This window comes from Mesocricetus auratus, unplaced genomic scaffold (genome assembly GCF_017639785.1).
Source record: "Mesocricetus auratus isolate SY011 unplaced genomic scaffold, BCM_Maur_2.0 Super-Scaffold_100018, whole genome shotgun sequence".
Lineage (NCBI taxonomy): Eukaryota > Metazoa > Chordata > Mammalia > Rodentia > Cricetidae > Mesocricetus > Mesocricetus auratus.
The window spans coordinates 1,306,721-1,330,347 of NW_024429199.1; the positions used below are offsets into that span (position 1 = coordinate 1,306,721).

At 36.6% G+C, this 23,627-nt stretch overlaps 1 protein-coding gene across 2 annotated transcripts in view; it reads right to left on the reverse strand.

Moving 5' to 3' along the window:
- Sec63 (SEC63 homolog, protein translocation regulator) overlaps positions 1-23,627 on the reverse strand; it is a 65,555-nt gene that overhangs the window by 26,238 nt on the left and 15,690 nt on the right. For both annotated transcript variants that reach the window (XM_040758166.1, XM_040758165.1), the window contains exons 2-10: positions 16,314-16,413; positions 12,381-12,495; positions 10,712-10,824; positions 7,784-7,845; positions 6,286-6,344; positions 4,666-4,716; positions 3,566-3,674; positions 1,075-1,169; positions 852-984 (exon numbers count right to left, since the gene is read on the reverse strand). In XM_040758166.1, coding sequence (XP_040614100.1) covers positions 852-984; positions 1,075-1,169; positions 3,566-3,674; positions 4,666-4,716; positions 6,286-6,344; positions 7,784-7,845; positions 10,712-10,824; positions 12,381-12,495; positions 16,314-16,413 — 837 coding nt within the window. The remainder of the gene's footprint in view (positions 1-851; positions 985-1,074; positions 1,170-3,565; positions 3,675-4,665; positions 4,717-6,285; positions 6,345-7,783; positions 7,846-10,711; positions 10,825-12,380; positions 12,496-16,313; positions 16,414-23,627) is intronic.

Consider the following 23,627-nt stretch of genomic DNA (forward strand, 5'->3'; position numbering starts at 1 on the left):
CATTTTTTTTTTTAAGGATGTCAAGTTTTTACATTTTAACTGAAATACTACAGCTAAAAGATGACATTCATAGCAATGATGTCTCTGGAAACATCTGCATCTCAACCACCGCCTTTGTTTTAAAGAACAGAATTTCAAACACTTATAAATCTTTAAGTAAAAATCAAACCTACATCTCTGTAGCTACTACTAAGAAATGGGGGGAGGATAAGATTGTATTAAGAGTGTCAGATATTTGCTATAAAACTACTTTTGTCCCTCTAAAAGCTTTCAAGCTCTTTAATCAAATTATCACTAGGGCCGGGCAGTGGTGGCGCACACCTTTAATCCCAGCACTCGGGAGGCAGAGGCAGGCGGATCTCTGTGAGTTCGAGGCCAGGCTGGACTGACAGCCTCCAAAACAATACAGAGAACCCCTGTCTCATAAAAAAAAAAAAAAATTATCAGTAGGAACCAGACATGGTGGTGCACACCTACAACCTCAGTTCACAGGAGGCTGAAGAAGAAGGGTCTCTAGCTTGAGTCCAGCCTGAGCAACAGAGCAAGTTCAAGGACAGCTTGAGAGACACAATTGAGACTGTCTCAAAAGGCAAAGCCATTTAGGAAATTCCTTTGCTAACCTGAAATTATTAAACATTTTTATACAGAGTATTCTGATCTTGACATTTGCCAAAGCAGCTGATATAGACTTCCAAACTATTTGTAAAGTAATTATATACATAGATTTTTTTAATGGAATATAAACAACTATTTGGACATAAAAGATCATTATCTAAACTCTGAATCACCAATACTACTTACATCTGTTGCTTTGGTGCCATTAAAACTCTTAAAAATTAGAGTCAAAATACCTTCTTCCAGGGTCTCAGGTATTTTCATTCTAGCAAGATGACACAGTAAAAGAACTCTGGCCTTCAGGCTATATGGACAGGTAAGTGGAGGCTCATTCTTCTTTAAATTTATGCTGCCAATTTCTCTGATTAGCTAAGGTAAACAAAATAATCAGAAACATATCATGAATCATTTGCTTTTGTACTTTATTGCTCATCCATAAATTTGTAAGACCAGCCTAACCTGTGGTATTAAAATATTATCTGTTGGCCTGCTTGTAGCATCTTTATTATATTGAGGATCAAATTCAGAAGCTCCAGCTAAAACCATGATGAGACCTATGAAAATAAAACAAATACAATGGTAAATAAGCATTTGCTTATCAATTAAATTTCTCTTCCTGAGAAACCTCCCTTAGCCCTAAAGCACCTTTCTAATCATGCACAATGCAACGCTGAAAGTCATCTGGCCTCCACTACTGACAAGTAAATTAGTATCTTCCTCTAATACAATAGAAAATGTACTTTTTAAAATCATTGCTTATCCCAAGTGAATATAAGTGCTCATCAAATTAAGAGCACAAAGGGACTGGAAAAATTAAGGTCATTTAAAACAGCATGTTTCTATACTAAGCATGTGTTCCATAGAAGTCTGCTAGAGAGCGCTAATACTTCATGTGATGTTAGAATGTTGCATGTAAAAGAGTGCCCTTCACTTAAGTAAGGCTGGAAATAACGAATTACCAAGAGTGAGAGATTCTCCTTATTCCATGACCTCTCAGAATATCAAGTAAACAAAAATTCTGGAACCTTGGAGAGTTTTATGGAAATTCACATGATTCCCTGCCACATGTATTATTATCCTAAAAGCTCTATAAGGACTGACACTACAATCATCAATTTCACCCTAACCATGAATCTTACCTTTAGTACAGAGGAAAACACATGTGATAACAAACACAAGGTGGGACTACAAATGCTGAAAAGGAGGGACCAATTCTGTGACTGCCTGGTTAAATGACCTAGGCAACATTTCTCCTTGTATGTTAGTTTCTTCAGATGTGCCCAACACACAGAGGCACAGTACATGTGTGAACTACTACTATCCCCTCCTCAAAAAAAAAAAAAAAAAAAAAAGTAACTTTGGCTAGAACTCAGTATGTAGACCAGTCTGACCTGGAACTCACAAAGACCTACCTACCCTGGGCTCTCAAGTGCTGGGGTTAAAATCATGCACCACCACACCAGGCTCAAATAATTTTATGTGGAGGAAAAAGTAACTGTCCAAAGACAACTGAAGAAAATATAAATAAGTCCACCAGGTTAAAATGCTTTATGACAGAATTATATGAAACTAAGTAACACTCTCAGAAATCAGTATCCCATGGGCAAAACAAAACACACCATTATTATAAGGAAGTAAGTTTCTATACAAACACTTCAACTGAAGGTAAGAGTAATATATATACACAACAGAAAGTAATACTCATGCTTTTCTACAGCCTATATTCACTATACATAGTGAAGGGGTTCACAGACATTTCTGTTCAATTATATCATGTATTTTGACCATATCTGTCCCTCCTCTTCCAGCTAGTATTCTTCCTTTTCCCAAAAAGTCTTGCTTCAACTTTCATGACATATATGTATATAAGGGTGTGTGCATATATGAATATTTATGATTTTTATGTACACATAAAAAAACCTAGGTTCTACTTGAGAGAAATGGAGTGTTTGTTTCTAGTCTCATTAATTCACATGATATAGTTATCTCCTGTTCCAATCAATTTCCATGAAACTTCCCTAAGTGCATTCTTCCTTATGGCTGAATTTAAAAAAAAAGGATGGTTGTTATATATACTACATCTTCCATATCCATTTATTGACAGACACTTAGGCATATTTTACAGCTTGGTAATTGTATACAATGCCACAGTAAGCCCAGATGTGGAAGTATCTGACTCAGCTTCCTTTTGGTATATTTCCAGAAGTGATATAGATCATCATATGATAATTTTATTTAAGGAATTTTGAGTAATCTTCATGTATACCATATGAACTAATTTACATTTTCACCAGCAACTGCATCCTTGCCAGCTTTTGTTAATTGTTTTCTTAATAACAGCAAGTCTGACTAGAGTAAGATAGAATTCCCCTTCCTTTTAAAACACTGAAATCCCTGGCTGGCCTGGAACTCACTATGCAGACCAGGCTGGCATCAAATTTTTGGCAATTCTCCTACCTCTTTGAGTATTTGGATTACAGGTGAATACAACCATACCAGGTTTTTTAATTCTTTATTCATTCTAGAAATTCATACTCTCTCAGTTGTTTAGCTACCAAACATTTTCTCCATCTTGTAGACCATCTCCTTACTCATGTAATTGTTGCCTTTGCTATGCAGAAACTGGGTGATTTTATACATTTGCATTAATGATATCAACTAGTCATCTGGGAAGAGGAAACATTAACTGAGGAAATGCTTAATCAGACTGGCCTGGGGCATGTCTGTGGGGCATTTTCGGAGGAGGTACCACTCACTCCTGGGCAGGTGGGCCTAGGCTGCATAAAAAAAGTCACTGAATGTGAGGTTGAAAGGGAGCCAGTTAGCAATGGTCATCTTGGTTTCTGATGAGCTACAAAATGGAATCTACTATAGTGTTAAGAAATATATAGCAATATATAAATGACTCAGAAAGCAATGCAACAAACAGCAGTTACTTCGGTTTACTTACGTTTCATATCCATATTTCGAGTTTTATAAACAAAGTATGTATAAATCTGTGTTGTACGTATTAGAATCTGGTCTCCACTATAGCGTATTGACCGATACCACCAAGAGCCCTAAACACAAATAAAAATGAACAAGATACGAAACATGAAAAATGATAAGTGTCAAGCTTGAAGCAGCACAATGTTTTTTGTGAATTTTTCAAAACTTTTCTAAGAGCAATGAAATGCTTGGGCTTGTTCCATATTTCAAATAATTTATTTAACAAAGACTTACATTGTCAGACACCTAGACACCAACACAAATCATCAGGCATGATTAAAATGCTTTAGGTTTTAGGCAGAAACTGTTTAAAATATAAACAAAAATAAAACCACCCATTGCTATAAGCAATTAAAGTAGTTTCTAACACAAAATTTTCTAATAAACATATGGTAAGTATAAGAGACATTTATTGACAACATATTTTCATTCATGTTCTCACAAGATTGGATCATACACAACAATCCTATGAAGAGGTCAAGACAAATGTATTAACAGGATTCATGGAGCCACACAAACTCCAGGATCAAAAAGAACACAAAGAAATGAACAATGAAAACTACGAACCTTCTGGTAGCTCTGGATTATAGTACTACACAGTTATTTTTTAAAATGAGGCAGCTAGGGGATAGGGATATACCTTAGTGGTTAAAACCATGTACTGTTCTTACAGAGAACCCATGGTCTGTTCCCAGCACCCACATCAACAAGCTCATAACAACTCCAGCTCCAGAGGATCCAATACTCTCTTCTAGACTTCTTATACACCTACTCTCATGTACATATACTCTACACGCATATACATAAAAACAAAAAGTAAAAATATGCTGGGCATGGTGGTGCCTTTAAACCCAGCAATCAGGAAATAGAGGTAGACATGTATGAAGCCAACCTGGACTACCTATCAAGTTCCAGGCCAGCTAGAGTTAGATAATTAAGACAGTGTTTCAAAAAACAACAATATCTTTAAAAACATGAGTTGAATTGATTAAATTCTAATAATCAAAATCTTATGGAGCAACTACCCCCCCAAAAAAATTAATAAAAAGTGGTAGAACTTACCACAACAACAGGAAGTATAACCATAAACGCCAATCCATACACAAGTAAAACCTAGAATTCAAGAGAGAAAGAACTTGGTCTGGTAAGTTAAAACAGTGTTCAGACTTACAAAGAGGACCCACTATTAAAAGTATTCTGCTATTGAAGGTACTTGTTTTTTTGTGGACAGCATCGCTGAAGTGCAAACATTATAGAGCTTGTCCTTGGTCATACAGGTTAACAGTGTTACATGCAAACTCCAGAGCTTTAGTCTGCTATACAAATCTTACCTTTTAATTTTCCATTTACTGATCTAATACAGGTAACTGCAAAAATTTTATAAATTATGCCTTCCTTCCCTCAAGCACTTTCTATATTCATATTAGTGCTGTAAAATAAATTATAAGCCCTTACAAACTAACTCTGGTGTCTAACTACAAATGTGCCATTTCATTACTTTTATTTGATAGTAACTATTGAATTTTCAGCTTCGTCTACAATCTGTCAGCTATTTTTCCCCTCTCTATTATTCCCACAGTAACCCTAAGTATGACAGATGTACTTATAAGCAATAATATAGAAGATTACCAATTTTAATGTCACAAAATAACCATTTTCAAAACAAACTATAGCTGAACTGTGTGTATTTGGCTTTTAAGGTTTAAAAAAGGGGGGTCTCAGACCAGCAAGAAGGCTCAGTAGATGAAAGGGCCTACCATCAAGCCTTAACTACCTGAGTTCCAGACCCAGGACCCACATGACAGGAGATAACTAACTCCAGCAAGTTATCCTCTGACCTCCACATACATCCTGTGGCCTGAGCAACACCCCAAGACAGAGAGACAGAGACAGAGACAGAGACAGAGAGAGAGAGAGAGAGAGACAGAGAGACAGAGAGACAGAGAGAGAGAGAGAGAGAGACAGAGAGAGCTCCTAGATCATTACTTTCAGGAAACCTCAAGTAGAGAATCATCAATTTTAAACAATGTATGAAGACAATTCCTGATGTTTTAGGGCTGCAGCAGATACGGTCTGTCTGACGTCCCACTGCTTCCTAGTATGGAACAGGTATATGTTTCAATTTAACATAAAGTACCTTCGCTTGAGTAAAGGTGAAATGAATAAGTTAAATTATACATTCACCTTAGATAAATATGGCTATCATAAAATCTGATAGTTCTCAAACCAAAAGTAGGACACTACCCAAAATTACTTCCAAATAAATCAGTAAAACTTGAAGGTTTCAAACTTACATTTAGAATACATTGTTGCTGGAGGGTGGTGACATAGGCCTTAAATCCCAGCACTCAGGAGGCAGAGGTAGGTGGATATCTGTGAGTTCAAGGCCAGCCTGGTCTACAGAGTGAGTTTCAGGACAGCCAGGGCATAGAGAAACCCTGTCTTTAAAAAAAAAAATTAAACAACAACAACAAAACCTAAAATACATTGTCCTAAACTAGCAGTGTAATAATGAGAACCAATTCTTTTCTCTTGCCATGTAGCTTTCAAAACACAGTAAAAACTTAAATAACATGCAAGGGTTTCCTTTTGGAAGCTTTCATTAAATTACACCTTAATACAGTATATGAAAAAAAATATATATCAAGAACACCAGAATAGGCCTTATTTAAATGTACTCACCAGAATTGAGTTTTTCTGGTCAACTATCCAAGCTGGCAAGGCAATTCCAAAGCTCGTAGCTGAAACAAAATAAACCATTTTTCAAAGACTCTGCCTTCCATTTTATTTCTCTTTATCTCAAATTCCCTCCCCATTTCCCCAAAACACTTGAAGATTACATTATATTTATTTCTATTATACAAATCTAAAAGCATACACCCAGGCATGTACAACTTTTGAGAGACTGAGGCAGGAGCATCACTGTAAGTTGAAGGTCAGCATGGATGATACAGTGAGACCCTGCCTCAAAATAAACAAATGTATGTATATATGCTACAAAATAGTGCACATATGAAACTTCATAGTTCTCAATAGGGAAGCTTTTCACACATACATTTCTTTTTCCTAGGAAACCCAAATTCTTTCATGTCTTAATTTCATATAAACACTATGAAAATGCAACAAACTAGCCAAGAAAAAATGTTTGCATGTGCTCATATTATGCACATGCATATGCATGTTCATATGTGGAGGAATATATGTACATACATACAGGTGCCATGCATACGGAGAACGGTTCTTACTATTTTTCAATTGTAAGTATTGTAGGTATGTGTTTGCATCTGTGAATAGGTATGTACACGTTGAGTACAAGCACCCCCAGAGACCAAGATCAGATCTCCCTGGAGCTAGAATTACAGGCAGTTTTGAGCTGCTCAACACAGTGCTGCAAACTGAAGTCTTTCTTTTATATTCCAACATATTTTTATTGATTATTTGGGAATTTCACATAATATACCCCAATCACACACACTTCCCAATCCTTGCAGGCCTAACCCCCTCATCCTGGTCATCCCCCAAAAAGAAGGGGTAGGGAGGAGGGAAGGAGAGGAGAAGCAGTAGTAGCAGTACCAAGTCCAATTTTTGTTGAGAACTGAAGTCTTTAAAAAGAAAAATCAAGTAAAAAGTAAAAGGAGAGATTGGGAAGACTGCTCAGTGGTTAAGAGCACTTGCTGTCTTTTTGCTTGTGAGTCTAGGCTTTGAACCAACTCTCCTACCCCAGCTAGCTCATCAGTTAACAGCATTTGTTGATCTTGCAGGGCACCTGGGTTCAGTTCCTAGGACCCACAAAGTGGCTCACAACCATCCATAACTCCAATTTCAGGGGATCCAACATCCCTTTCTTATCTTACATACACATAAGCAAAACACATAAAACAAATTTGAAATAAAAGAGAGTGCTTGTTGCTCTGTCAGGACTCAAGTTCAGTTCCCAGCCTCACATGATGGCTGCAATGGCCCCATAACTCCAGCTCTAGGAGACCTGATGCCCCCCACTCTTTCTGATCTCTGTTGACACAAACATAAATATAAGTGAACATATATATACATACAAAATATTTTTAAAAGTAAAGAAGCTCAATTTTTCACACGATAAACAGAAAAATCAGTATTCCTCTTATTCTAGTTAATATTTTCATAATATATAATACTACCAATATTTTTATATTCACCGCACCTTGAGGCCCATCTGGATTTCCAAATTCTTCCCAGTTTTTCCGAGACTCTTCATCTGTTAAACTACCATGAAGAAAACAAGGCATCAAAATTAGAAAGTCATAGCCCCCAAAAAAGTATTCAAACGTAAGAACTTCATTAGCCAGTCAATACCTTTGTTTTTTTCCTTTCTCTACTTTTTATTTATATTAGAATCAATACCTTTGTTTTTACATTCATTTGTGTGTGTGTGTGTGTGTGTGTGTGTGTGTGTGTGTGTGTGTGTGTGTGTGTGTGCAAGAGTGCAGGTACCCACAGAGACTTTCAAAGTCCCAGGAACTGGAGTTACAGGCAGTTGTGAGCTGCCCAAACTGGGTGCTGAAAACTGAACTCTTAGGTTCAAAGGAAGAGTGTGGTAAGCACTCCAACGTCACACCCTCCCCATCGGAAGGAAGCAACTCTCGGCTTAAAAGACATTAACCCAGACTGGGAATGAGGCTCACACAGTAAAGTGCTTGCTGTGCAAGCATGAAGAGTGGAAAGTCCCCAGTACCCATATAAATCTGACAAAGGTATAGTGGCCCATCTATAACCCAGCACTCAGTTGATGAAAACAGGCTATACCCAGTCAAGCTGGCTATTTAACTGTTTGGACTGAAGAGGCTTTCTCAGTAAATAAGGTGGAGAATGATCTAGGCAAACACCCAACACCAACCTCTGCCTCTACATGCATGTGTACCCACATGAGGGAACACACGTACCACACAGATATACATACCCTCCCCCCAAAAAGGGATTAATAATTAATTCAAAGAATCAAAAAACAGTCTCTTGGAACTCAGAAAAGGAGTGTATGTGTGTATGCTATCAATTCCTAGACCTTGATACAAATTCCTGATTAGTTCAAGTTTAGTCAATTAAATCAGATGAAAAAGGCTATTTACTAAGAATGTACGATTTTAAATATCGTTTATTTATTTCCTAACAGTCTATTTTCCAAAATTTCTCCAGTGAGCACATTAATAATTTAAAATATAGGAGTTAATTCCAAAACAGTGGCACTATGCTCTCAAGAGTTAAACATCACCTGTAAAACTTCACTGTTGTGAAAAAAAAGGCTCTTCTAAGCCAAGCACAAGGAGAACTAGGAAAATACCTTCTGCACAAGAACTTTCAGGACAGGTAATATAAAAGTGATGGAATGATTTTCAACACCTAAATAAAATGTAAGTCCAGACCTGGCCAATAGCTGAAAACAGAGAATTAAAATAATTCTATTTCAGATCCCAGTATACATCATAAAAAACACTAAATGAAAATCCCAACTCTTTAACAATCCTGATAGTGCTTTGGAAACAAAAAAGATCAAAATAGCCAAACCAATTCTAGTCAGAAAGAACACAGCTAGAAGCATTCTATTACCTAACTTAACACTACATTACAGAGTCACAGCGATAATGACAGCATTATACTGGTACAAAATCAGACATGGAGATCAACAGAACAAACAGGAAATCAGAGATAAATCCATAGTTGTGAACGCCTAAGTTTTGATAAAGGTGTCAAAAACATACACTAGAGGGAAAAAAAGTCTTTTCATTAAATGGTGCTGGCAAAAAAGGATATAAACCCGTATCTCTCACCCTGTATACATGTACACACACACCAAACCAACCAGCAAACAAAAAAACCCTGAGGATCTTTGAGTTTAAGGACATACTGATCCAGGGATACATAGTGAGACCCTATGTGTTTCTTGGGGGAAGGTGCGAGGAGTGGGAAGGAGGCTGGTTAATAAATATGTACATGTCTGAGTATGTATATGTGAATAATACATTTTTTTTTCTGAGTTCTGGGAAACCAAACCCTAGGGCTTGTATACACTTGGCAAGTAGTCTATTCAACTCTACCTTCAGCCCACAAGGTTTCCTAACAATAACAATATATTTTACCTATGCCTACATCTAGGTCAACAAGAGAATAATCAGAAAGTTCTCAAAAGATTCTTAAGGTTTGGGAGCAGGTGGACAGACACCTTAAAAATCTCTAACTCAGGCTGATGAGATGGCTCAGCAGGTAAAGGCACTTGCTCCCAAGCCTAGCTCCACACATTTGCAATGACACACATACATACAAATAAATAAGTAAATAAACAAAAATCTACATCTCAACAAATAGAGTATCTAACAATAAAGTAACTAGAAATAATCTATTATAATGAAATTCTGTAAGAATACCAAAAATAAAAACAGTTCAAATAGAGAAACACATTGTCAAAACAGGAGAAATGAAGCTGTTTAACTTTAACAAAAGCCTCAAAGAGAAAATAAGACTCAAACATATAGCTTCTATTCAGGATGCTCACAAAACTGCTCAGTAAAACTCAGTTACAGTTACTACACTGGTGGTTTGAATGAGAACAATCTCAATGGGCTCATGTATCTACATATTTGTTTCCCAATTGGTAGACTGTTTGAAGGAGTAGGAGGTGGTCTTGTTGGAGGGGGTGTGTCACTGGGCTGGGCTTTGAGGCTTCAAAGGTCATTCCAGGCCCCATCTTGTTCTCCCTATTTCAACCCTTGAAATGGGATATAAGCTCCCAGCTACTGCTCCAGTACTATGCCTGCCTGCCTGCCTCCATGCTCCCTGCCATGATGATCATGAACGAGCCCCCTCAAACTGTAAGCAAGGCCCTAATTAAACACTCTCTTTTATAATCTTGGTCATAGGATCTTTTCACACCAAAAACAGTAACTAAGACATACTTAATTAAACTTGGCAAAATCACTCTGAATAACTTGTGGTTTAATTAAACTACCAATTCAGAGCTGCTGAGTAGGTCCATAAAGATCAAGTTCACATATACCTGGTTAATATTCAAGAAAAGTGTATGACATTCACTTTACTTACTACTTTCTTTAAAAAGGATAACAGGCCCTATGATACTTACGCTGCATAAGCTTTTGCTATCCTCATAAACATAACTTCATCACCTCCTTTATCTGGATGATATTTAAGTGACAACAAGCGGTATTGTTTCTTAATCTCTGCTACTGTTGCTCCCTAAAAGAAAAGGCTTTGTCAATGCACAAGAACACAAGGCAAGAAGAAATAACCCTATTTTTGTCTTAAATCAAGAACTACTCAAAATTCTGACAAAAGAAAATAACATTTTCTCCTATATATTTTATCTCTCAGATTTCATCTGCTATATAAACTTCTCTTGTTCAATAGTTATTTTTATCAAGCACTTAACTATATGGCATGCATTATACTAGTCATTGGTGGTAATGATGGTGAAATCATATAACTCCACATTTAAAAAGCATACTGGCTTTAAATACCCAAAAGTGATCAAGAGTAAACTAATGCAGTTAAGTCAAAGATCTGCTGCCTTTATACTCTGAATAGTATCTTATTTCATCTGCTTGTCAGTATCCTAACATTAAGTAAATATTTTTAAAAAGAACTGGCATTGATCCTCAATCTCACTTTTTTACCAGTAATTTTGTATCATTTTTATTTCCCTACATCTTTTTATTATACTCTTAAAGCCATGATGATTACAGTAAGAAAAAAAAAAAACAGACACTGGGCTGGAGAGAGAACTTGGAGTGGGGAGGTAAAGCTCATACTGCTCTTAGAAATGGTGCACAAGTCTAGTTCACAGCATGAACAAACTTTAGGCAGCTTCAGGGGATCCAGCACCTCTGATGGCCTCTGCATTCTCATACACAAACCCACACTCACACATACATACATACACACACAATTAAAAATAAAACCTTAAAAACTGTTTAAAAGAAAAAGAAAACAATCAAATAGAAGAGCTATTATATCCAAAGTTTTCTTCTACAAAGCAGAAAACTAGATGATGAACATTCTCCTTAATTTGTATTATATCAACTTAAAACTCAAGCCATCCTCTGAAGAAAAGTGAAGTTTAAAATCACAACCACTAGGTTCACCGTGTCTACTAAGTTGTTACAGGACACAGTTCTCCCAGCCTCATTCTCTCTTCACTAACTCCAGTTCTAATGTTCTAGGTTTATCAGCCAAAACCTCCCCAAAGAACATACTCAAGGATTACCTATTTCAATGATAATGACAATAGTTTCTTACAAGAACCCCCAACTCAAACTTAAGATATTACATGTGTCAACCAACATGAATGTATTTTGAAAATATAGCCACTTCTCATCATCAAGTAATCTTAAAATTTTATGTTACAAACTAATACTAGTAGCAATCAACAAAAGAACAACTAATATTGAAATGATAATGAATAAGATCCTATTTTTAAAAAAGTGAACTGACAGGACTGAAGAGAAGGCTTGGTAGATAAAATCTTGTACTGGCCTCCCTGAGGTCCTGAGTTCAGTTCCCAGCACCCACATCAAGAAGCTTAAAACCGCCTGCAAACTCCAAGGAATCTGACAGCTTCTTCTGCCCTGAGTGCACATACAACACATAAATGAAAAACACAAATCTTAAAAAAAAAAAAAAAGGTTAACAGACTAAATTCTGATTTCTTTTGGAAATGTCTAGTTTCTTTTAGAGTATAGACCTTTAATATTTAAGGTACTGTTAAATTAATATTACATACGAATGCTACTTACAGGATCCAAATTTAATACTTCATAAGGATTATACTCCTGATATTCTCGGTCTGTTTTGGAAACTTTGTATGCAAGGAATAAGAACAACGCCCATCCTGCAAGCAGAACTATTTTCCTGTTTAGGAAAAAGACACATGACATAAGTGAATACAACTGTAGGACTTTCTGCAAGATCAAGGAATAAAACAATTTAAAGTAATTCCTCACCACTATGCTACACTACTGACTTAAATTTGTAAATTCCTGTTACAGCAAGGATGGTGTCTTTTTCACTTTTGAATTCTCTAGAATCTAGTAGAGTGCCTCTCATGTAATAGATGTTTCCAGCTTGCAGAATTAAATACAGAAATTAATACTAGACTCATTAAAGTAGATAAAAATACATAAAGGCTAAGCAACCAAGAAACCACTTAATGTAAAAACATTACTCTCAACCTTGAAATTATATGTTAGTAAGATGAATTTTTAAAAACTGGCCAAGTATACAAAGATGAATAAATAGCCTTCTTTAAATTGTAAAATTTGGAAATATTCTAATGTCCATCATCAATAACTAATTCAGGGAGAGTAGTCTAACCATGATACAGCCTCACAAAAGAACATTTTATATCTAACATGTAAAAAATGTGCTCAAATTAAGGACAATTAGAAAAATGAATTTTCTTCTCTCTCAAATGTATTCTACATAGTAAAAAACAAATACAGGCATCTTTAAATGTCCATCAATGAATTACTAGGTAAAATAATAATTTTAATCATTTAACCAGAGTAAAGCACTTCATAGTAAACTAAAGTAAAATCTGTCAAGAAAAAAATTTTAATGTTAAATTTGAAAGGGAAAATAGTTTAAGCTTTGTAAAACACAATCTAATTTCTATAAACAGAAACATGACTAGAAATAAGAATATGAAGTAATCACTATCTTTAGGTGAAAGGTGAACTATTATTTAGATCCTTTTATGACAATTTGTTGCAATGAATATAAATTGTTAGACAAAAATATAAAATAATCAAGCAAAACTGGCATGACTGGTTTAAAGGACAAAGAGTAAGCCCCTATGTTTAAGCTCTTTGTTTCTATTACTGCACTGAGATGACATCTAGGGCCTTTCCTGTCTATGCTAGGCAAAAACTCTGAGTTAGAGCCTCAGCCTGTGTTTCTGCTTTTTGGTAGAACCTAGTTTAAATGCACTTATCATTTGGAAATGATCCTTTCTATCTGGAATCACCTAGAATGATTCCTTAGTTTTCTGCTTACCCAATTTTCAATAAAACAAATTTTAATCTTCAATGTTTCATAAGCTTTCCTACAATCATGCATTTGCTGTCTTGTATCTGTCAAAACCTCAGACCCCATGTGTGTGTCTACCTACACAAACTCTAAATTCATCTTTCAAGTCAATTCAAATGATCCATCCTTCAAAAGCAATCCTTTGAAAAGAACACAGTTACAGCTACAAGGCAGAACCAGCAATAACTTTTTTTGACTTGCTGCATATTCCTTGGATACATGAACAAGATCTTATTCAGTAAGTTTACTAACCCCTGAGTAGGTTAAGCAACAATGGGAACTGAGAGACACAAGTCTCCTTTCATTTGGCCAAAACAATATTCTAAGCCACCCCCTCCCCCTCCCTCTCTCAGGAAGGGTCTCATATATCCTAGGCTGCCCATAAACTCTCTATGTAAAGGAAGATGGCTGAACTTCTGATCCTCCTGCTTCCACAGCCCACACAAGTGCTAACTGTGCAGGCATGCACCACCATACCCGATTTACAAGGTGCTAGGGATCAAAACAAAAGCTTCCTACATGGTTAGCCAGCACTCTACAAAAATCCCCAGGCATATTTTAAACCTTTTAAGGATATATAACTTCAAGCTGTTTTCCAGCCCACCTAATTGCCCACATATATGCCTAAAGAGGAGCGAGAACCCTATGTAGAACATTCTCCTCTTCTTCCTGGCCACAGAACAAAACTCATTAGCTCAGCTTCCACCATTATTACATATCAATTATGAAAGTTTGGTAACTTCCATGATGGGTTTGGCAATTAAATGAGATTTAGAATGTTAAGTACTTTAAAAATGACTCATGTAGTAAACAATCAATTCATGGGCTATTACTACTAGTAACTCTTCCCCCCAAGTCTCAGGTGCTAGGAATATAGGTCAACAATAGAACATTTAACTAGCATTTGCAAGGTTCAACCCCACTACCACCCACCCCCACCTGCCCCACACACACACAAAGCCTTACCCACACTTACAGCCCACTCAAAAAGCCTTCCCTGTCTTGGGCCTTCTGCTGCTCTCCCATAGCAAATCCTCTCCCAGTCCTTACTACTATGGTTTAGCAGTACAAAGTACAAAAAGTGGTAGAACCAGGGTTGAGGAGACAGCTCAAATGCAAAGTCTGAGAATCGGAATTCATCTCTAGCACCCACATAAAAGGTGTGATTGCCCATTAAACCCCAGTTCTTGGGAGGCAGAGATGGGATCCCTAGGGCAAACTGGCTAGATACACTAGTTGCACAAACTCCAGGTTTAGCAAGAACCCCATACAATTTTAAATGTCAACTTGCCACAGTCTATCTAGATCACCTGAATAAAGAACCTCAATGAAGAGATTGCCCAGATCAGACTGGCCTATGGGCATGTCTGGGAATCAGCTTGATTGTTAACTGATGTAGGAAGACCTAGCCAGCCCACTGTGGGCAGCCTCATTCCCTAGGCAGAAAGTCCTGAAGTGCATAAAGATAGGAGACATTTAGATTAAAGATAACTGACAACAGCTAAAGCACTGAGTCGAACTCCTGGAATCCAGTTGTAGAGAGGGAGGAGTGATGAGCAAAGGGGTCAAGACCACAGAAACAGCTGACGTGAGCAAGTGGGAGATCAAAAACCCCAGAATGACATCTGGGAAACCTGCATACGAGTGAACCAGGGCCCTGAACGAGGGCCTCAGTTGGGGGGCTTGGGCAGTCTATGGGGCCTCTGACAGTGGAATCAGTACTAAACACTAGTGCATGAATGAGTTTTGGGAGCCCATTCCCTATGGAGGGATACTCTCTCAGACTAGATACATTGGGGAAGGCCTAAGTCCTGCCCCAAATGATGAGACAGACCACTTCATACCACTGAGTAATAAATACCACCAAAGATTCCCTCTCTGTGCAAAAAATAATCCTTTCACAACTATGTTTAAAACTATCCTCTTCATTTAAACGCAGATTTACATTAACTGGTCCAACTCTTAATGCTCTACTAGATTTTCTCTTTCTAGAGCAGGTACATGTGGGTATTTCACCAGACACTCTTCTGCAGTAGCAACCCCCAGCTCCCATCACAGATAATCTAGTGACTGAGTTAAATAACGACTTGACATAATGCCAGTATGAAGCACACCCGTTAGCCTCACAGAATCAAACTCTTGCTAATGGTGACAATAAGCAGATGACAATTAAGGTAATAGTCCTGCTCCACTGCACTCATTGCATGACTCTGGCCAAATCAACTCAGTTCTTAGCTTCAGCTTAAGGAAAAATCATAAACACCTTGAAGTTAACACAGAATCAAATAAGTATATTAAGTATATGGCAACACATGTGCTAAACTTTAGTTATCATCTAAACTGAGTCATTCCTGATCATGCCAGTCTTTGACATCTTTATGATTTCCATATAGGCTTCAACATAAAACTCCAATCCAAGGACATAATATACAGTCTTCAAACAAGGGCTGACTCACATACCCTTCTTGTTTTGACTTTTAATCTGCTCACAGCTCTCAAGCTTCCTGATCAAACCTCACCTCTCTCACAGGCTACTATTTCTTTACAGTCACACATGGAAGCCATCCTCAGATTCCCTAATTCATGATACCCAGCAAAGAGTAAGCTCTCAGTATGTTTTGTTATTGAAATCCATTACTTACTTTATTGTAGGAATAATATTTGGCTGGGGTTTTAATAACCGTAAACGATACCACATACATCTTCCATATACTTTTCTGATATTCTTTAATCGAATTTGCTCTGTCAAGAAAGAAAAGTAAGACAAGTTAAATTATTTTTCACAATGAAATCTGAACCAGAATTAGTATCATACCAACCTTCATTATGCTAACATTTTGTTGAAACATAAAGTCTTGCCTATTTATATAACCCTTATAAAAATTCATAAACTATACTAAGTTGTCTGTCACTTACACCAAATATTATCTGGGAAAGTTTAATTAATAAGAAGTATTTTCATGTGAAATTTCTCTAAAAATTTAGAAACTAATTTGAACTTATAATATCTTGGTCATTTAATCAACTATCTGAACATTTCTCTATTCTCTCCTTTTATAGAACAAAAGGTATAAAATAATTAAAATATTTAGTAACCAAGGAAAAACAATATTCAAGTACAGAAATAATTAACTAAGAAGATATATTCTAACCAACCATGTTCAGAATTTTATCTACTGAAAATACATAACTAACAGAATTGATAGTTTTAACATGGAAATCAACTAATAGATGAAACAAGAGTGGACAATAAAATTCAGTATCACAAGTTTTAATTATTTTATGTTAAATTTGGGAAAGTGGGTCAAATCTGTAAGACAGGTTTGTGTAAAAGGTGGTACAAAAGTTATTTTGGTCACTATGAAGAACTGCAATTCAATTAAAATGTTTAACCAAAGCTAAAATGCCATGAACTGTTTTACTGAACTTGACACAATCAATTGGTTTCAATAGCTCCTCCCCAGATTTAAAAACCATGTTTAAGGGGCTGGAGATGACTTAGCAGTTAAGGGCATGGCTGTCTAGTTCAAATGGGCTGTGAAGCAGCTCTATGATGGTAGTGTAGTTAAGGTCAGCATACTAAATTGTCCTTATGGAAGGGAAAAGACATGCTCAACAATCCTTAGTTATGATGCCTATAATGTTCCCAAAACAGTTGGGATCATGCAACCTGAGTCCAGCTGGGCTAATTCTGTTATTTTGTTTTTACTTCCTAGGAAAGCCCACTTGCGCTTCTGTACAAAAATAAATCTGTGCTGTTTTAAGTTACTGTATGTGATGATCTGTTACAACAGCAACAAAAAAATTAATACATAAAACCTGACAGACAACACTTTAAATGAAGTGATCAATGACTAATGTCAGTAAAAGAGCAAATGAAATTATACACCACCTGACAAAATGCAATGAAAAGAACAGACTCATCAGATATAAAATCCGAATCTCATCATGAAAATGCACCAGACAACCCAAATCAAAGTTCATTCTATTAAATAATTAGCCTATAATATTTAAAGTCAGGGGAAGACAAAGAACTACTCAAGACTAAAAGGAAGACTAAAGAAACATGTCAACTAATTGTGATATATAGTTCTGAACTTGAATTTCTGCTACAAAGGACATCACTGAGACAAGTGACAAAACCCAAATGCGGTCTGACAGTAAGACAGTAATGTCAAATTTTCTGATTTTCATGGTTAAATTATGAACTTGAAAAAATACCACTATAAAATTTTAATCTGCTTTTCATTAAATTAAGCTTCAACAGACTCCCATTTCAAATATAAAGCTGCAAACCCCTTTATAAGATTTTATAATAATAATGCTTAAGTCTATGAACCAGACAGCTTGATCCAATTAAAGGGAAAAATTCTCCTAATGTCCCTGGCTAAAAGAACATACACATGGTCTGCAGCCTTGCAAAATATGTACCTACACCTTTCAAGCCATGCTCTCTGATCCTAAATAATGTCTTAGCCCTTTGAAAGAGTATTTAAGTCAATCAATACGTAGTATAGAAGATAGTTGCATATTATCATGATATTTAAATTTGCAGCACAATTAAATATTCATATTACACATTCCAAACTGGCATGGTAACTTGAAGTCAAAGAAACCTATCCTTTTGTACTTTTTTTAAAACATTTTTAAAAAATTGTTTTATGTACATGAGCACTTTGCTTTCATGTGTCTATGTACTTACTATGTGTGTACCTAGTGCTCGTAGAGGTCAGAAGACAGCATCAGATAGATTCCCTAAACTGGAGTTATGGAAGGTTGTGAGCTGCCATGTAGGGGCTGGGAATCAAACCAGGGTTCTCTGCAAGAACAGTGTTCTGAATTGCTGAGCCCTTTCTCCAAATCATTGTACATTTACCAACTTCTACTCACAATTACCAGCTTCAGAGACTAATTAGTAATTATCATTAACTTACAGCATAATATTGTTTTTGTTTTAATGTGTGCATGCCTCCTGTTTGTCTATATGTGCATCACATGTATACAGGAGTTGACAGAGACCAGAAGAGGGCACTGGATCCCCTGGAACTAGAGTTACAGGTAGTTCTGAGCCATCATGTGGATGCTGAGAACAGAGACCAAGTCCTCTACAAGAGAAGTGCTCTTAACCTCTGAGCCATCCCTCCAGACCCTAAGACATGGTCTTTAAAGAAAGTATCCAGTTATAGAAAAGGAAGCAAGTTTTCCAATTATAGATACAAGTTATGTAAAAAGTTATAAAGCTAATTGTTTTGTAAGTTCTAATTCTGTCCTGGATTTTCTGGTTTGGGTGGTAGAAAAGTACATAAAACGTATTTTGATACGGAAAGTGTAAAATTTAATGTAAAGCTCCACATTCCAAATGCCTATTCCAACTATATAAGCTCACTATGTTGTATAAACTATTGATCTGGTTAATTTGAGTGTGTGATGTTTTTATTTGTTTACAATTTTTTATAATAAAGTTTCTAAAATTAAAATATATATAGGAAAAATACTGTTCTAATCTAACTGGCCTAAATAAATCTTTCAAAAAGACCTGATTTCAGTTTTCAGTTAAAATAAGTATATCAGTACATTCTTTGATAAAGACTACAAACACAACCAAGAAATAAATTTTAGAATATACCTTGTCTGTAAATTTCTAACCTTAAAAAATGACACATGCAATTTATTGTAAAAAGCTACTTAAAATAAAAAAGGGGGGGGCTATTTTTTCTAAAATTCCTGAAGCATTTCCTAAATCTTAAGGTGTCCAGAAAATAGTAAGAATTAAAGATTATATTCAGCATCCCAAGAAGTTTGAGAATATCAGTTTTCTAGTTACTTGAGGTCTCTCTGCATCTCACTGACACTATATCACTTCACTTAGGCAATACCTGTCCACTGTCAACAGTTTTTAAAAATCAATTAAAAAAGAAAGAAGCCTGGTAGTTTGAATGAGAATGTCCCATAGGCTCAGATGTTTTGATCCTCGAGTGATGACACTGTTTGGGGAGGCTTGGGAGATGTGGCCTTGTTTGGAGGAGATATGTCACTGGAGATAGGCTTTGAAATTTTAAATTTAAATAATAACATTTTAAGTTCAATCTCTTTGCCTCCTGCTCTAGTCTGCTGCTTGACGCCATGTTTCCCCACCAAACAGACGGATTCACCTGGAACCATAAGCCAAATAAAGCCTTCCTTCTATAAACTACCTTGGTCATGGTGTTTTATCACAACAGAAAAATAACCAATACAACAGACAAGCAAGTTTTTCTACAATAGTGTTTTGTGGGTTTGTTGTTGTTTTAGGATGTTTGTAGGACGAAAAGAATGAAATCATACAGAAGTGGATGGAAACTTGATAATCACAACTCTACAAATAAAAATGATCTAGTCATCCTAACAGATAGATAGAATAACAGAAACTAAAGGTTCTTTTATGTATGTTTTAATTTTGATTTCTTTTCATTACATTCTTAACTTGGAGGGTTGTCTTTTGTCCTGGTTGGTTTAGAACCATTTGTACTCACAAGGGACAGAAATGTCACTAACATTTGCTTACCATCCCCACCACCCAGTACACAATCAGAATCATCTAAATGGGAATGCATATGAGTTAATCTACCATGCAAATGCTGACAATGGAGAAGGGAACACAGGAGATAACTGATCAACAGAGCACAACTCGTAAGAGCAGTGTGAGACTTCCCTACCACCAGAAAGGTTCCCAATCCCCAGGAAGAATTGGCAAAAACAGTGCAAACCAATACACAGCAAGCAGTTCAAACAGATCAAGAGCTAGCCTGTCTTCCTAAAGCTAGTAACTGAATGGACATCAGCATGTATTTATGCAATATACTCATCTACTTTAATTTTCTTTTCCTTCTATGGTACTAAAACAAGTACTTAAGAATAGGTTTTCTTTTTTTAAACCTCAGGATTACTGATATCTTGAAGTCAATTCTTTGTTTTCAATTGCTAACCTGTATAGTTTATCATTATCATTATAATAGTATTAACAGCTAGGTGCCAAAAGCACCTGCTTGGTGGAAAACAATTCCCAATGGGGCTGGAGAGATCACTCCCAATAACACTACAGAGATAGCAGTGGCTAAGAACACTTACAGTTCTTGTGCCCAGTTCCCAGCAAGCATATGATAGTTTACAACCATCCGTAACTCCAGTTCCAAGAGACCGGACATCCCTTTTGGCCTCCTTAGGTACTGCATGCAAATAGTGCATTGACATACAAGCAGGCTAAGCACCCACACCCAGAATAAAAAGGAGACCAAAAAAAGAAGAGAAAGAGGAAGAGGAAGGCAACAATGATGACTACTCCTGACATTATTAAATGCTACCTGGGAGACAAAGCTGCCTCCAATTTCACCCCCTCCTCATAAAGTGTTTATCAAATTAAAGATAAATAATATGGCTTGAAAATTGAGGACAGGAAAGATTGGGTTTAAAACCAACAAAGGTTTAAGGAATAATAATCATCTCTTTCCAGTCCTCTAAAAGTATCCTTCAGGTAAAAAGAGAATCTTATTTTAAAACATTTAAAAAGCAAACAGTAACAACAAAAGGCCTGAAGAAAATCCAGAATAATCCTAGTTTATGTTTATCTGCCATTTTTTGCATGTCATCTACAGGCAATCAATAACAGATTGATAACCCCAGGGGTATAATTCTAAGTACTGGTTGGCACTGTAAGCAAATTCTGTAAAAAAAACTAAACAAACAAACAAAAAAAAACACTTTTAAAATACCATGACTGGGACTAGAGAGATGACTCATCAGTTAAGAGGACTTGTGAGGTCTACCAAAGGACCTAAGACCAGTTCCCAGGACCCACATCAACGAACCAATGCAGTTCCTAGAGATCTAGTGCCTTTTCCTGTGGGCACCCTAAACATGTGCACCTACACACAACACAAATAGATAAAAATAAATCTTCTTATAAATAAAATGTGTGGTTACAGTACAAGGATCAAAAGCACATACTTAACAAGGTACTATAATGCTATATTTAGCCACAGAAGGAAATTTTCCAGTATCACATTCAAATCCAAAAGTATCATATCCCTAATACAAATAAAATAGTTTTCTCTTTTTGAGAGAGGGTCTCAGGTAGCCCAAACTGGCCTCAAACTCATGATTATCCTGTCTTCATCATTGAAATGCTGGGATAACAGTAATGTGTCGACATACTATATATTCTAAAAAACTGTTAGGTGACTCAAAATAGCTCTGATGAATCAGACACTAGGGCATTTGCCTAGAACCCCAACTAACCTGAAGACTGAGACACAATGATCTCTTAACTCTAGGAATTTGAGGTCAACCTAGTCAATATAGGAAGACCATGACTTTAAAAAACAAAACAAAACACTGGGGCTGGAAATATGGCTCATCGATTGAAACCAGCACTGACTGCTCTTCTAGAAGACCCAGTTCAATTCCTAGCACCCATATGGCAGCTAGCAACCATTTGTAACAACAGTTCCAAAGTATCTGATGGCCTCCTCTGGTCTCTGCCAGCACCAGGCATACATGTAGAGAGCATAGACATACATGCCAGCAAAACACCCATACACATAATACAAATGAGAAAAACAAAACAAACAAACAAACAAACAAAAAACAAAAAACCTTTGCTGACAGTAACATTGACTACATAGAGAGAACTTAAAAATTATTTCTTGAGGGGCCGGAGACATGCTCAGCTCTTGCAGAGGACCCAGATTCAGTTCCCAGCACCCACATAGGATGCAACACACTCTTCTGATCTTCATTTAACACCAGACATGTATAATGTGCGTATGAATACAGGCAAGCAAAACACAAAAAAAGTCAAAACTACTCCATAAAATGTAAAGGAATAAAGTTGTATTTTAACGTAATAAACTTTATAGTATGTGGTTTTAAATAGACAAGTAAATTCATAAAGTAAACTTTAAGAAAATATGACTATCCATGAAAGGACAATCAGGCTGATCAACCCCCCCCCCCATCTTATTAAAAAATATAAACCGGGCAGTGCTGTTGCACACCTTTAATCCCAGCACTCAGGAAGCAGATGCAAGAGAATCTTGAGTTCAAAGCCAGTCAGGTCTACAGAGCAAGTTCCAGTACAGTCAGCCAAGGCTACACAGAAAAACCCACCTCAAAAAAGAGAGGGAAAGAGATGGGGGGAGAGGGAAGGGAAGAGGAGAGAGAGGGAGAGGGAAGGGAGAGAGAGAGAGAGAGAGAGAGAGAGAGAGAGAGAGAGAGAGAGAGAGAGAGAGAGAGAGAGAGAGAGAGAGAGAGAGAGCATGCGTCAAGGCTAGACAGTTGGATCAGTGGTTAAGAGTGCTTATTCCAAGAGGCTTGGACCCAAGTTTGTTCCCTAGCACTTATCAGTTCACAACCACTGACAACTCCAGCTCTAGGGGATCTAAAGCCCTCTTCTGGCCTTCAAAGGCATCCACATATACATGGTATACATTAACACAAAACATAAAAGTAATTTTTTAATCTTGTTTAATAAAAATAGCAAATCAGATCTTCTATCACTTCACTGCCCAAAAATCTCTTCAGTAGCTCCCTATTGCTCCTACAATGAAATCCAAGCTTCTTAGAGACACAGCTGAGTAAGAGACCAGCTCTCTGACTCTTCAGCCCAGACTACTTTCTTCATGGGCCACATCTCTGTCATTTTAATCTCCTTTGTCTTAGAACATGTCAAACACTTTTCCCTCAGCCTAAAATAGACCTTTCTCCAGCCAACATAGAACATTAAATGACTAAGCTCCTTTTGTCAGTCAGCTCTCAACTACTGGGAATGTTCTCAGGAAGGCCTTCTGTGAACTAACACAGCACTTTTTGATGGCTTACATGTAGTATGCCAATTATTCATTCCCTAAACTCCCAGGAAATAACCATCATTAACAAGGATGATTGATGGAGGATGTCCTTCTGTATATATATATATATAT